Below are 15,174 nucleotides of genomic sequence, written 5' to 3' on the forward strand. Positions count from 1 at the left end.
AATCCTCAACATATTCTTCACGACCGTAGCCTCAGATTTGGTTGAAAAACTTCCTCCACACTCTGGGAGATATGGTGAGGAGTATGTTGTCTCATTTTACGAAAAACAGGGTGTTTGCAAAGATGACTTTAAACTCTCCCCTGTGAAAACAGAAGAGGTGTTTAAAAAATTGAGTGCTCTTCATCAACACAGAGCCACAGGCCTCGACAATATCCCCCCCAAATTTCTAAAAGACTCAGCCGCCTCCATTGCTCCAATCATTACCCACATAGTAAACCTCTCCACCTCACAGGGACAGGTCCCTAACGACTTCAAAAAAGCAAGGGTGACCCCTCTGTTCAAAAAAGGAAACCAATTAGACCCTGGCAACTACCGCCCTATTTCTATTCTAAGCTCCATCTCGAAAGTCATGGAAAAAATAGTCTATGAACAGGTCGACAAGTATCTTGCCGAGAAAAATCTAATCTACAAATTCCAATCTGGCTTCAGAACAAACCACTCCACTGACACATGCCTTCTCTATTTGAACGACTCTATCAAACAAGAGATCGAAAAGGGCAAATATTGCGGCATGGTCATGCTGGACCTCCAGAAGGCTTTTGACACCGTTAATCACCCAATTATGATCAATAAGCTCAAAGCAATAGGTTTTGATGACACGTCAGTGAACTGGATGAGATCCTACCTGGAAGGGAGGGAGCAAGTGGTGGAAGTAAACGGCACCCAGTCCCCCCCCCTCCCAGTGACTTGTGGTGTTCCCCAAGGAAGTATACTAGGGCCCTTACTGTTCCTGATATATGTGAATGACATGTCGTCAGCCTGCGACTGCAACCTGTTCCTGTTCGCAGATGACTCGGCCCTGCTAGTCTCGGACAGGGACAGGCTGCAGGTTGAGAAAACTCTCAGCTCTGAACTCAACAAGATCTGCATCTGGCTCTCCGACAACAAGCTCTCATTACACCTGGGCAAAACGGAATGCATCCTCTTTGGGTCCACTCCTAACCTCAGAAAGGCAGAGAGCTTCACGATCAAAGCGGGTGATGATATCATCAAAAGAAAAAACAAAATTACCTACCTGGGCTCTATCTTGGAGGCTGACCTCTCTGGTGACAAAAATGCTGAAAAAACGATCAAAACGGTCCACAAAAAAACACGCTATTTGCGGAGTATTGATCGTAAAGTCAGTAAGAAGACTCTGAAGACTCTTGCAGTGGCCCTCATACAAGGTCATTACGATTATGCATGTACTTCGTGGTATCACAACACCTCCAAGGCCTTAAAAACAAGGCTCCAAACATCCCAAAACAAACTTGTAAGGCTACTTCTTGGCCTCAATTACAAAACCCATCTAACCCCTGATCATTTTGATAGGATTGGATGGCTTAGGGTTGCGGACAGAGTACAGCAACTTGCTATGGGCCTGGTCTTTAAGATATACCATAACATTGGGATCCCCCTGTATTTGTCAAAATACTTCCAAAATGTTAATGATGTCCATGATCACAATACCAGAGGAAGCTCCACAAACCTTGTCCAACCCTTTTTTGGCTCAACAAAGGGAAGTAACTCGTTCTCATGCTATTCATCAAAAATGTGGAACGCCCTACCAAAAGGAGTAAAGGAGTGTAAAACCCTACTCTCTTTCAAAACAGCCCTAAAGATACACCTTCAGGAGGCTGCAATTGGAAAATGGCCCCTGTCTAAGTCCTAACCTAACCTACCCCCCTACCCCCCCCCTCTCTCCTTCTCCTTTTGTACATATTTCTCACTTTTCATACCAGTAACCTGTAAACTGATTGTATGACATTCTATAGTAGTTGTGTATATCTGTCTGTCTCTTATATGTCATCATTATTTGTGTGCATGGGGAACTCATTTGAAACAAGCTCAGTGCTTTTATGAGTCTTCCAGTTTAGTAGACCTTGTATTGTGAATTTGTACTTCCATGTACTGTTGTTCTCATGTCTTACTAAATAAAGTACATCAATCAATCAATCAATCAGTGGGACATTGTGGTTGAAAGTCCACATTCAATGACTGTGATGTTCATACATTAGTGTGACATGTAAGCAACTCTTCCTCAGGTAAATGAAAATGTGTTATAGTAGGGTTTCAGTGCATAAAACTCTCATTACAAAGACACACATATGGTGCAGTGGTGCAAAAACCATAGGCACTGGTCTACAGAGTGATATGATATGGTCAGATGAATCATCCTTCACCATGTTCTCAACGGATGGATGGATGGATGGATGGACTGACTGTTTGATTACTTTATAGCAGTTTGAAAACACTACGGCAGGATGGGTGTATGTGTGGTGTACTCCAAAACAACGGTACAACCACCATTTTGTTAGAATGGTGTTCCATCCTTCCAGTAGAGTTCCAAAGACTTGTACAATCTATGCCAATTGCCAAGGCACATTGAAGCTCTTCTGGCGGCCCAACATATACAGTATACAAATATACTGTACATGTCAGCTTCCCGTGAGGGAGCGACCTCTTCTGAACTGTGATGAGTTCCGCCTGAAAGCTCACAGAGGTGCGGGTTGTGATCCAGTAGATCTGCAGCGTGCCAAACAATGTGCAAATCTCTACACATCTTTTTTTTTCTCGGAGGTCTCAGAAAAAATAATCCCCTTTATCTCTGCACCGCAGCACAAGCATGAATTTGAATATATATATATATGTTTAAAGTCCTCGGAGAGAGAAGAGGATAAGCTGAGCTCCCGGCAGACTGTTATTAAAGTTTTCCCCAAAGGGAATCTCAGAGGCCTTAAATGGGTTACGGCCCAAATTTTTAAAATGTTTTTTTTTTTTTTTTTACAATAATGACATGCCCAAAATAGGGATGCCAGGTGGTTAAACTGGTGCAACAATCTTATGAAAATATCTACCTATCTATCTGTCAGTTTATTTATTTAGGATTTATTTTTCATGCGTCTTTTTCATTTTACTCTCCTTTCCAATTGGACCCCCTTGGCAGCCACCGGGGCTGTGACCCGCACTTTGAAAACACGTACCCTATTGTAAAACCACGCATTTACGTAGCGCCTTTCATTAAAGGGCTTTACATTGTGCATTACATTCATACACACATTCACTCAGATGGCAGAGGAAAAACCATGCAAGGCACCAACCTGCTCATCCAGACAATTGTTTTGAGGTATTTGTACTTTACTTGAGTATTTCCAATTTCCAATACTTTTACTTCTACTCCACTACATCTCAGATGCAAATATTGTGCTTTTACTCCACTACAATTATTTGAAAACTTTAGTTACTAGTTACTTTTCAGATATAAATGATGATATTATGAAACATACATTAACCACTTAAGCCCCTATTTTATACATAGGCTATTTGAAATTAGCCGATCTACAAGCTCACAATGAGCTTGAAGATCTGCTATTTTCAAACCTTCTAGTACTCTTACTTTTGGTACTTTAAGTATGTTTTGATGCCAATACTTTGGCCCTTTTACTCAAGTAACATTTTGAACACAGGCCTTTTACTTGTAACAGGGTATTTTTATATTGCGGTATTGCTACTTTTACTTAAGTAAAACATCTGAGCACTTCTTCCACCACTGCTTGTGAGGAAGTGTGCACACACTGTGCGCATAATAAAGCAAAGCCCTTTACCTTCCAGAAGTTGTCCACTTTTCCATACACCAGTGACTGGTTCTGCCTCTTGATGTCGTCGATGTGTCTGATGTCACTGGCGTTCAGGTGCTGCTCCACCACGAAGCCAAGGAAGCTGTTGTCTGGAGTGTGGGCTGCAAGGCGGCAAGACAACTAAATGTTAACAACTCTCCAGTTACACACTCTCAAAATGCCTCCTGTGACTTTGGCGGCACGAAAAGACGTAATCATTTCAATGTGTGCTGACTTTTATGAGGGCTGTGTGAGGCAGAGGGAAAGAACAAAAACAAGCAAAACATAATAAACAAGTGAAATGGCACGGTTAGCTATGCAGGGGTTGAAATGACAAAAAGTCAGGCACGGTCAGGCGTTTTCCAAGCCTGATGTATTCTTCATACGGCAGAGATCAGACAAGCAGGCAGCTCGTTTACAAACGCCTGGGATTTCCTGAATACAGGACTCATGACAGTAAAACAGCAGAAAGTATGTGTGTGCGTGTGTGTGTGTGTGTGTGTGTGTGTGTGTGTGTGTGTGTGTGTGTGTGTGTGTGTGTGTGTGACTGTGTGTGTTGTTTTCCAATTTTGTTTTTGCTCCATCCACTTCACGTGGTACTGTTACCATGGGAACCACTAGGCCAGCGGGTCAAGTGGGCAGCCTTGAATTGGCAGCGGTTTCAACTCGACACCATCTGCCTCCATGCCCAAAATCTGGATGATAAGGATTTAGGCAATCTTTCTACTTTTCTTTTCTTTTCTGTCTTTCTTTCTTTGAGAGGAGCGTGGGTGGGAGGGGGGGGGGGGGGGCACCAGACGGACAGGCAAGCCCGGAAGATTTAGATTTTACACTGAAGTTTTGGAAAAAATTAAAGCAGATGTCTTCATACCTTCTTTCAATTTCATGAACAGGGAGGGAGTGAGTAAAGGGGTGGAGGGGTGGTGAAGGTGAGGTGTTACTGGATTTATGCGCCCCGGCGATCTGTGCTTTGGTTGTGGTTATTCCTCTCGTGCTATATGTCTCTCCGTTTGTGTGGAGATTTCCTCAGCAGTTCCTGCAGGGATTGAACCCCCCTCCCCGTCCCACACACTTGCCGCATGCATATTTGCGGCCAGGGGCTAGGAATAACAGGTGTTAAATCTGTCATTACGAAGTATTCTCCTAGACCCTCTCTGCGCCAGCGGCCCACCCACTCAGGAACGACGAGAGAGAGAGAGAGAGACAGAGAGAAAGAAAGAGTTGCAATCCATCTCCTCCCGTAATCTGAAAGCTCATCCTTTTCTAGAGATATGTCCCTCGTCTCTCTGCCCGCTTGAATCATGTCCCCATTCAAGCGTAATCATCCCTCTCTCTACTCATGTCTGACTCTAGGGAGGGAAGAAACACCTTCCTATCTCGTTTCTTCAGCTCCGTTTCTTTACTCTCCACTTCACTTCATTGTACCTGGTTGTTGCATTGAAACCAAGGGGCAAGGCTGAGATATTTACGATGAGGCCGACAAAATGGCCAGAGTGGCGCTGTTTTACCCTGCGCCGACCTGTGAGTTCAGAAAGAATTTATTTTAGCGCAAGTGAATGGGTTTTTTGACAAACTTTAGACTAGATTTTCTTACTGTAATAAAAATTGTCATAAATTCTATATGCTTCCAGTCGCTAGTTTAAAGTCTCCTTTCAATCATCAGGATATGCGTTTTGCTAAATTATGGTTCTATTTATTATAAAATTGACGATAAAGTAGGCTATTCTCTAGGAGGGGCGGGATGATTTGATTGACACGCTACACAACCAATAGCATTCATTCCCCGCCCCCCGCTCTTGATTGACAAGTTACCCAACCAATAATGGTCTGAACTCATTCTGACGCGTATTGAAAGATGGCGGACCTACAGTCTTGCAGCAAATGGCTTCATTTTCGGTCTGTAGAAAGCAGCGGAGGGGGTTTGTCCATCTCATTTATACAGTCTATGATTGAAACAGGTACAGCATATTGTCTATTAACATCTAGAAGCAGCTTGGATCCTTGTATTGACTCTCCTTATCAGTCACACTGAAGGAGAGGATCGTATTGGATGACTAACATGTAAAATGTCAATACGTTAATGGCAGCAGTGGCATTTATGGTGGGTGGATTCCGTTTGGTGGTGGTGGGGGTGATCTGTGCAATGAAATGATACTAGAATGTTTTGCCACCATGTTGAAGGTCTCTATGAAAGAGGCAAGGGGTTTCGCCACACAATGTAGGGATATAGAGACAATACTGTTCAACTTACAATGGACTGTTTGTGACGTTATAATCAATCGCAAGCGGGTGAAATATTTGTTATACGGGACTCAAGAGAAGGGACAGACAGAAAGAAGATCAGACCAGAGAAGAGAAGCTAGAAGAAGGGAATCCCCACAAAGAAGAGAATGAGAAAAAAAAATGCATCTATCCGTCATGGCTCAGGACAAAGTGGAAGTAACAGTTCGCACCCGGTTGAGCGGTAGCGGGCCCCAGCTGGACCCTGACTCTGCGCCGGTGAGTCATCTTCAATCAGACCCCTGGAACGAGACGCATGGACAGGGGGCCGCGCACGGCCAGGCAATCTATACATAATGTGATTTAGGTCACTTTGTGGGAGTCATAAAATGCGTTCACTCGTCTCAAACATGTCGGGAGTCGGTATCGTACGAGAGCGCAAATGTTACCGCGAGGACAGATAGACAACAGCAGGCGATGTGAAATCAATGCAAATGTAGTGAGAGAGGGCCTATACTGGCCTTCTAGACATTAAATGGTTCAAACTTCTCATCGGTATAGACACACGGCAAACGCCACGCCAGGCGCACGAGGACGGGCTTAATGTAAATATAATTGTCGTATCAATTCAGCTGTCAACATCAACACTGCCAAACTCGTACCTTTCATAGTTTGATTTATCTACGAGAAGCACGGGGTGGGCAGGGGGAGCCTTGTCATTCATCAAAAGATCCTTCATCATTGGAGGTGTACCTAAGCGCTGTAAAAACATTCAACTTATCATTTATAGCCTCTGTGTGGAGGACTGACAGTGTCTGTCTGTCTGACTGATGGATTGATTGACTAATGACATTAATTGTTCGGACGGATGTGGAGCGCATTGATTGGTCAACGGCAGAGTTTACGTATAGGGATAAGCACAGTGTGAAGGGGTCTGCACTCTGCAGCAATGATGACTCATGTCTCAAGACAACAATGGTGACTCCCTCGGGTGTCGGCTGGAATGGTGGACTGCCCTCCCTGCCAAGAATGAGGCTGTGTTTGCTCAGCCAAACTCTCTAAGACAGTTCAGATATTGGCTTTCTCGAGTTAAAGCAGAAATCGATTTTAAAGACACAATGGATGGCAAACAAGTTAGCAACCCTACACCTGAGCAAAAATTGGGAATTGCATTATTGAAAGATGAGCAAAACAAATATGCTATTATGAGCAGTACTGTATATACTATATTCATTCAAGTGCTGACTATTGCCGTTTCTAACTTGTTCGAATCCATTCAGACAGAGCGAATCAGAACAGCATTTGCATCTAATTTCTATCCAAAATCCTTTTGACTCTTTAAATGTAAAGACATTACACAAAATATGCTGTGACAATGCATATCGAAATTCCAATCACGATCACAATATTCAGCAAAAAAGAGAGATTGCAATATGGTTCCTTCTACACGGCCTTCAGCCCAACAATTAACATCTGCGACAGTAATTGCTACTTGTGCCCTATGGGCTGAAAGGATGTTCATTCACCTTTATGTCTAATACCATTTTGTATCTTCAATGCAGAGTGAATGGCGGGCCCATATGACTGTCAGCTAACCCAAATGAACATCACTCACAATAAAGCCAACAGCATGAAATGACAGTAAGACTACATGTGTCCAAAGTACAGTGTGCAACTACCGTATGTGTAGGATTACTATTCAAGACCTGGAATACTATGAGGTCTGTCATCACTTTACTATGTGCTGTTAGAGAGTGAGGGGGTGAGCTGGAATGTGTGAGTGAGTGCCCTCACGTAAGTCATCTTGAGCACACCCAGAAAGCTGTCGGATGCGTGTGAAATGTCAACAGCCTCTGTGGTCTGAATAACACTGAACTGTATACAGCCACGACAGTAATGGATGCAGTTGGCTTATAACAAATGTATGAGGTAACACAAGTTAAACATTTGAAGGACTATGCTGGTGGTCTGGCCTGTTTAGCCCATAGACTACAATTCATGGTATAGTTGACATTACTGCCGACTATTTTACGCAGCAAGCCTTTTGTTATCGTTGAGGAAACCATTGGATTCCATTCATTTCAGTGCAAGTGGTTGGCGGTTCGAGCCACACTACATACATGAACAAAGTAGTTGATTAAAAAGCCCAACCGGCCCAACAAGCACCAAGTCAGGGGCTTAGTCACAACGGCATGGCTTCTTATCTGGCATCATCGTCACCCGCCTCACTTCTCTACCATGTCTCTCACAACCTGTCCGTCCCATAAAGGGGAAATGACTGTGAATAATATTTACAAAGAAAACCGTTAGGGGGAGGAAGCTGCCGTGGCATTCCAGTACTGGGCTCACTGTGCTAACAGACACTGTTGCTATTAATTACTGTTCAGCACTCTCAGCATTGTTTGGCAACAGATTCCTCTGCAAGTGGAGCTGCCACTCACAGAGCTTCACTTCGGCTTCGCCGCCGCCCGCTACCTTTCTCCGTTGGCTAGCAGTTTAACTAACTTGCTGTGTAAAGTGGCTCGGCAAACTTTGAAGCGGAAACAAATTTGCTCTAGCCTTGAACACCTCAGTCTCAAGTGAGTGGGAGTCAATATTGACAGCTCCTGGTGCAGCCAAGGCATGCGATGTGTGAAGCACTACCTTCTCTCTGCAGAGAAAAAGGATATTGTTGTTTTGTTTGTTTTTGTTTTCTTTGTGGGGGGGGGCTATACTTATCTCTGTATTTTTCTAAAGGCGCAGAGGGAGTCTCATTAAATCAGTTCCAGTGATGGACCACGCTGCCTTGTCTCACACACACATAATAGTGGCATCATTTTTGATGATGGTGCAGTATAGACATAATATACTCCCATGCTACATGATACCTAACGATTGCATAATTAGTGTTGGTGCATTGCACATACTGTAGGAAAAAAAGAAAAAAGAAAACACAAGCCTAGCTCATTTTAGAAGGAGCTAATGTCTTGGCGTATTCATCCCACCAGGCACACACAGAGAAAAAAAAAAAGATTTAAAACGGACAAAGATGCATCATCAGCATTAAAGTCTCCCAACGCATTGAGATCTCCACATCAAAAGAATCTGCAGTCTTTTTCCTTCATCAAACGAGCCAAACGAGAAGAGGGAGGGCTGATGAATAAATAATCACCACCCATGATCCATCTGAATCAGTTCCTGTGAGAGTAGAGCCTGCTTGATGAGTTTGGCTGGCGCAAACTATCCCGAGTGTGAGGTGTTGGGGCGGGTTATTGAACCTAGAAATGTCCATTTGATCAACTGAGGCCAGAGGCCTGAGGCCAACGACGTCCCAGGCAAAAGTCAAACCCCCATCACCCCATTTTTGATGGAAGGATGCACATTAAGTGCCATTAATATAAAGTAATTCTTTATTACCTCCTGTTATTTTCCCTCAGCGATATTAACTGGGGGGAGGGAAAAAAAAGAAAAGGGAACATCTTCGCCTGCCAGGGAACCAGTGCTTGCATTGGAGCCACTATAAGCTTTAACGATCCATTTAAAAGAGGGATATTAATACCTGTAGGCTCTCACTGGCGGCGGTGGACTGTTTCTGGCAGTCAGATGTTGATATTTATATTGATTAAAAACTTAAATCATGGGGGCGTACCGGTACATGACTGCACTGTGCATCAACCATGTAACAGAAACATCATCGGTTTGTGTGCTACATGTCTTTCCCCCTCCATGCCCTCTGATGTCTGTCGCTTTCAGTGGTACGGCTTGATTTGTTGGTGCACTACCCTCTAATGACGATCATCACATTGTATTATTAGTATTCTGAATAATAATCAGGGTTGAAATAAATAGAAACACACTGTCCCAAACATACATGTCTGTTTGGTGTGGGAGGAAACCCACAGGAAAACAGGGAGAACATGCACTCAACACAATGGCCCCAGTCGGATTTAAATCAGGGACTTCTGGCCCGGACTGCTGGCCTAGCGGTCCGGGCACTTAGGCTCTAATGCAACCTGACAGCACGTCGCGGGAAGCAAGTCATTTTGAACAGTTTAAAGGATTCATAATGAGGCTCAAACTCCAGAGAGATCTGTTTGACTTCATCATAACCACTCTCTCTAGCCCCAGGCCTGCACCGGTAAAGGATCAGCGGTACTTGTCTGGTATTAACAGAGTATTATGGTTAGTGTTGTTTTTACATTCAATCGTAGGCCATTTTAAATGCTCCTATCTAGAGTGACTCACAAAATGTAACTGAAGAATAAGCCTCAAGTTAAAGCGGTATTTCAATTTTCAATTAACGTTTTGTAAGTTGCTTGATTCAATATTTATGATGAAGCGTGCCAAAAAAAAAGCTATAATCATAGCCCGACAGTCAGGCAGCATCAGCTTGGCTGAACACAGGGTCAGTTGGCTGATTGACATCGATTTCAATGATAGACTACTGTTAGAGTTCTAAGTCTTTAAGTGCCATCATTTGGGTATTAATTGCTTCCTCGAGGAGTACAGGATCTGACATTCAAGAGGATGTGGTCCACTGATAATAAGTGGACGCATGATAGAGACAGGTACTGTACCTCAACAACCCCTTTCAAGACGATTACAATTCAAAAAAGCCCCCCAAATATAACGCACTGCAAAACATACAATGTTTAAAAAACCATGACCGGAACATTAATTTTTTCCTTCCCCTGTGGACAGTTCTAGTAATCTGCTGAACTCTCTCTCTCTCTCCCACACACACACACACACACACACACACACACACACACACACACACACACAGGCCTTGACAATGATGTGAGCCATCATGTTTGTTCACTACAGTTTAATCACACGTCTTGTGTAAACTCTCCCACATCTCTTCCCACAATCGTGGGAAAAGAGAGATAAACAAGGGTGACGTTTACAGAGGAACAAGCTTTGAGCCTGTGTGCGTGTGCGCACGCGCATGTGTGTTTGTGTACAGTGCGTTGATGGAAAGATCCATGGGGAGACACCATGGTGTTTTATATACAGTAAACTCCGGAGTTTTAAATACAACTGACCCGGAACAGTGTGTACTTGACTGTGTATTATAGTGGCATAGCTGGATAACAGGAATGGAGTAGTCCTATAAGTCTGTACGAATGTTCTTGTGGTGGCCTATGGCATTGCTCATCCAGTTATACAGTATGTAGGTCGTTATGTGCCGGCCTGAATTCGCTTGTCCAGTACGCGGGATGGACGACAGAACGAGAACAATGTAGTTCACTCTACGCTCTAGGTTCACACGGTGTTCCAGTGAACCCAAGAGAGCCTCGCTCCCCTCCCTATCTCTCATACTGTAGGTGCAATGGTCCACTGCACACAAGAGTGTGCACGCACGCATGCACGCGCCTCAGCTCTTCAAAAGTGTGATGTGTTTGTTCACGGTGTGTGTCAACCTGGATTAATGTCTTCTGTTGCTCTGTTAAAGCGTAATATGACAATTCCGTGTTTAATAAAAAGATCTGGCCGGAGTCGGACTGGACCCGGATATGATGAAAATAAATCGAGGCAACGCTATTAATATAGTCACTCGCCCTATACGAATTCCCTCAATATAAATGACTTGGTGGTGGGTGTTAGGGACAAATACGTTCCATAGGCTATTTAAACGCAAATTGTTCACAAGAAAACAATCCCTGCTATCCCTACTGTTAGCTGACTGAAGTAGATTAATGAGGTCGATTTGGCCTTGTCTTGTCCTATTGGCCAGAGGCCGATTCTCTCAACCAATGATTTATGGAGGTCTGCCAAACGCTAACAAATGGACCAATCCACATTGGGGATAAATTACCTCCTGGTACCCGATTTGTCCAATGTTACATCTGTATATGCTATAGGTGAGAGTAGGAAATAAACTTAAAGGGCCATTGTACCCAACTATTATTACGAATGCTAATGGTGTTAGCATTTAAGGCTAACATTTCCCTGATCACATTTATTTCTTGACAGTAATTATCCTGCATCAACCAAACCTGAGAAGTTTGCAAAAACAATTATTGCATTGTATACAAAATATTGGTAGGATATGCCACATAAAGCACGACAATTCAGTGAGCGACAGAAACCGTAAACTATCAGGGACAGGGTGGTCAATTTAGTATACTATATGATAGGACTTGCGACTTTTCTTAAGTTCCTGATTCGTGCCGATCCCCTCTCGTCTGATACTCAAATTAATGTCTAGAATGAGAAGGCCTGCAGCATCATCAACAATAGACAGTTCTGCTGTACGTTAAGGTACACCGTGTACTCATTGGTCATAAGACAAGGAGTTGTGTAACAACGATGCGACTGATCTGAAATGCGAAACCATCCCGTGGATTTGAACACTCGAGCCGGGTGGCGGCGCACTTCCTTTCCGTCGAGAGATACTGTCTGACCTGGCAGCTCTTAAACTGGATTTCCTGAAAAGGGCTCCCGTGCCGTGTGAGAAAGACATACCCTATTTCGTGGACAAAGGGCCTCATTCAGGTACAGTGGTATTCAGGGATCGTTCCGGGGTTCGCCTCTTGGAGCGAGGTAACATTTCACTCTCTCTGAGCGATGGGGGAAAAGGTCAACCCCTCAGGGAGTTGGCTCCATCCGCTCCCCAGACACCAGGAGCCCCCCACACACAAGCCCAAACCCCAATCATCCATTGCCACCTGCTATGCGGGCGCTAACGTGAAACCAACACACCAACACTGTCCTTTCTTCCTACATTCATATATTCATTATGGCAGCAAATGAGTATCTGAGCTTGTGTTGTTTATGCCTTTAACCGGGCCGGTGATATTCCATTAGACTGTGGCGTTGAAGAAGGTTAATGCTTGGCTCTCGGAGCACTATGACGACCACCTCATAATGAAAACCTTCCTACTGGGAAATCGGGTGGCAGTAAATGCACCAGCCGCAATTACCATTTTAAACGGATCCTCTAAAGCAGAACCTGGCAGCACTGGTGTCATGTGCTTATTGCTCCATCCATTGAACTGTAATGTGTTCCCCTTTTGCTTGTGTTACTTTAAGATGACTCATGCAGAGGTTGATGTGTTAGATGATGAAACGGGTTTGTCATTAAGTGAGACTTCCGTGTCCTTACAGCATGTTAGTTGCTTGCAAACTGGTTCTCGGAATGGAATTGGGAAACCAAAACTCATGACTAAACTTCAAGATTTATGCGAGCGTTCTGCAATTAGACTTCTTTAATCTGCATACGTAGTCAAACAGGTAATTGTCCTTAAAAACTAGTTGAGAAGCTGAAATGGCATGGACGTATTTCCTATTGAAACAGGGGGTGGGTGCTTTCTCAGACAATCACAGCGATGTAGGGGTGGATCGTTCACTGACGGAAACACGTTCAGCCGACTATCCCGTCCTCGGGTTATGGGATCTAAATTCCTGCACACAGCGTCCCATAATGCAACAAGGCAGTTTTGAATCAAGTTTTGAAGTTACTGCATCCCTAAGTGGGGTTGCAGTAAAATATACACTTGTTAACAAACATTAACAAACGTTTGTTTAATTGCATCCGTTTGTAAAGCTGTGTCCGCCATCTTTGTTTGGCATTTGCATTCTACATAGTAGCACCACCATCTGTCAAGCATATTGAATTAGCTCTGTATGGATTGACAGGAGCCAGTCATCATATTATTGGTCAGTACCTGGTGATGTAATTATGCATTACGTTTTTGTAAATAACATTGGACTTTTAGGGATTGATTTAGCTATAAATCCCTATGGAATCCATCTATTGTTAACTATGTCTCCATTATGACCATGGATATGCATATAAATATACAAGTAAGAAGCGCGAACGCTAAACAAATTTTTATTTCAGCTGGTCTTAAGCTTCAGTTAAAAAAGGCTCTGTAATAGCCTGACATCCTTTACATACAGTACAATAGCCTGACATCCTTCACATACAGTACAACAACGACAGCAGTGGAAAAAAAACATACAGTGAAAACTAAACAACCAAAAATGGGTTGAGCAAATGGAATTGCCAAATTTCTCTGGATTGTGCAATTTTTTTAATTGAATGGATCAATGTTGGATGAATGATGAACACGGGTGTGGTGTTGTGCTTGGGGAGGAGTCAGAGGTCATTAGGTCATGATGTGTGTGTGTGTGTGTGTGTGTGTGTGTGTGTGTGTGTGTGTGTGTGTGTGTGTGTGTGTGTGTGTGTGTGTGTGTGTGTGTGTGTGTGTGTGTGTGTGTGACTTACGGAACATGGTGTTAAACTGCTGGGGGTTGAGGTTCCACTTCCCCCACGGCGTCTTGTGGCCTTTGGACTGCGCGTAGTGAGCGTGGTTGAACTCTGGCTCCGTCCCAAAGGAATCCAGCACCCGCAGCATGCACCTGTGATGCACAAACACACAAACAAATACATTAGGAAAGGGATTATCTACTGCTCCCCGCTGGGGGAGGGGAAATACATTTTCTGCATTCACCCAGCAGATGGCCGCTCAGATGAATCAGATGAGTGCACGAGGGGAGCTGTTAGGGGTTAAGTGCCTTGCTTAGGGACACTTTGAAACGTCGACTGGGCTTCAGTTACCAGCCGGTCTCTCTCTACCAACTCTGCTACAGCTATCACTATGTAAACATAGGCACAGTCTGTAAATGTATTCATGCATACGCAATGATTTAGATTTTGGACAGAGTGACAGCTTCATATCATCCAACATAAACAAAACAAAACAAACTAGAAAAAGTGCTCCTCGGAGCACAGGTCTCCGCCAGGTCAGGTAGGCTACTGTGGCCTCCTGGTGGCGCTATAATAGGCCAACGTGAAAAGGGTGCCATTTCTTCTTAGGCCTTGCACGACAATCGGACACTGACTGCATTCATGATGTCAAGCATTTTGTTAAAAACATGTGTTTCGCTAAATTAGACCTGTTGGTGGCGCTATAACAGGCCAATGTTAAAAGGGTTTTGTTCCTCAACATAGTGTGAATGTGCGTGCAAAGTTTGGGTGCGTTCATGATTTGCAGAATTTTGTTCAAAACAAGCCAATAATGCAAACTTTAGATGTCAATCTTAGCCATTCAGTATGGAATATGAAAAATCAAACACATCCGTCATGATCACATGACTATAGAGATCATGTGTACCGATTTGCGTGAAATTTGAATAAAATTGGAAGGAGTAGTATAAAAAAATGTGTTTTACACAAGTCGGCCTCCTGGTGGCGCTATAAAAGGCAGATGTGAAAAATGCAGGGCAAAGGTTTTTCCTTGACCAATAGGGAGTGTACATACAAAGTTTTACACAGATCGGTGCAATTATAGGTAAAAACACAAATCGG

General features: G+C 43.7%; 1 protein-coding gene across 2 annotated transcripts in view; it reads right to left on the bottom strand.

Annotated features, from left to right (window-relative positions):
• The window catches only part of mgat5 (alpha-1,6-mannosylglycoprotein 6-beta-N-acetylglucosaminyltransferase), a 146,071-nt gene that overhangs the window by 31,774 nt on the left and 99,123 nt on the right, over positions 1-15,174 (bottom strand). For both annotated transcript variants that reach the window (XM_084051112.1, XM_084051113.1), the window contains exons 10-11: positions 14,092-14,225; positions 3,645-3,778 (exon numbers count right to left, since the gene is read on the bottom strand). In XM_084051112.1, coding sequence (XP_083907238.1) covers positions 3,645-3,778; positions 14,092-14,225 — 268 coding nt within the window. The remainder of the gene's footprint in view (positions 1-3,644; positions 3,779-14,091; positions 14,226-15,174) is intronic.

The sequence above is a fragment of the Gymnoscopelus microlampas genome (genome assembly GCF_963454915.1).
Source record: "Gymnoscopelus microlampas genome assembly, chromosome: 24".
NCBI lineage: Eukaryota > Metazoa > Chordata > Actinopteri > Myctophiformes > Myctophidae > Gymnoscopelus > Gymnoscopelus microlampas.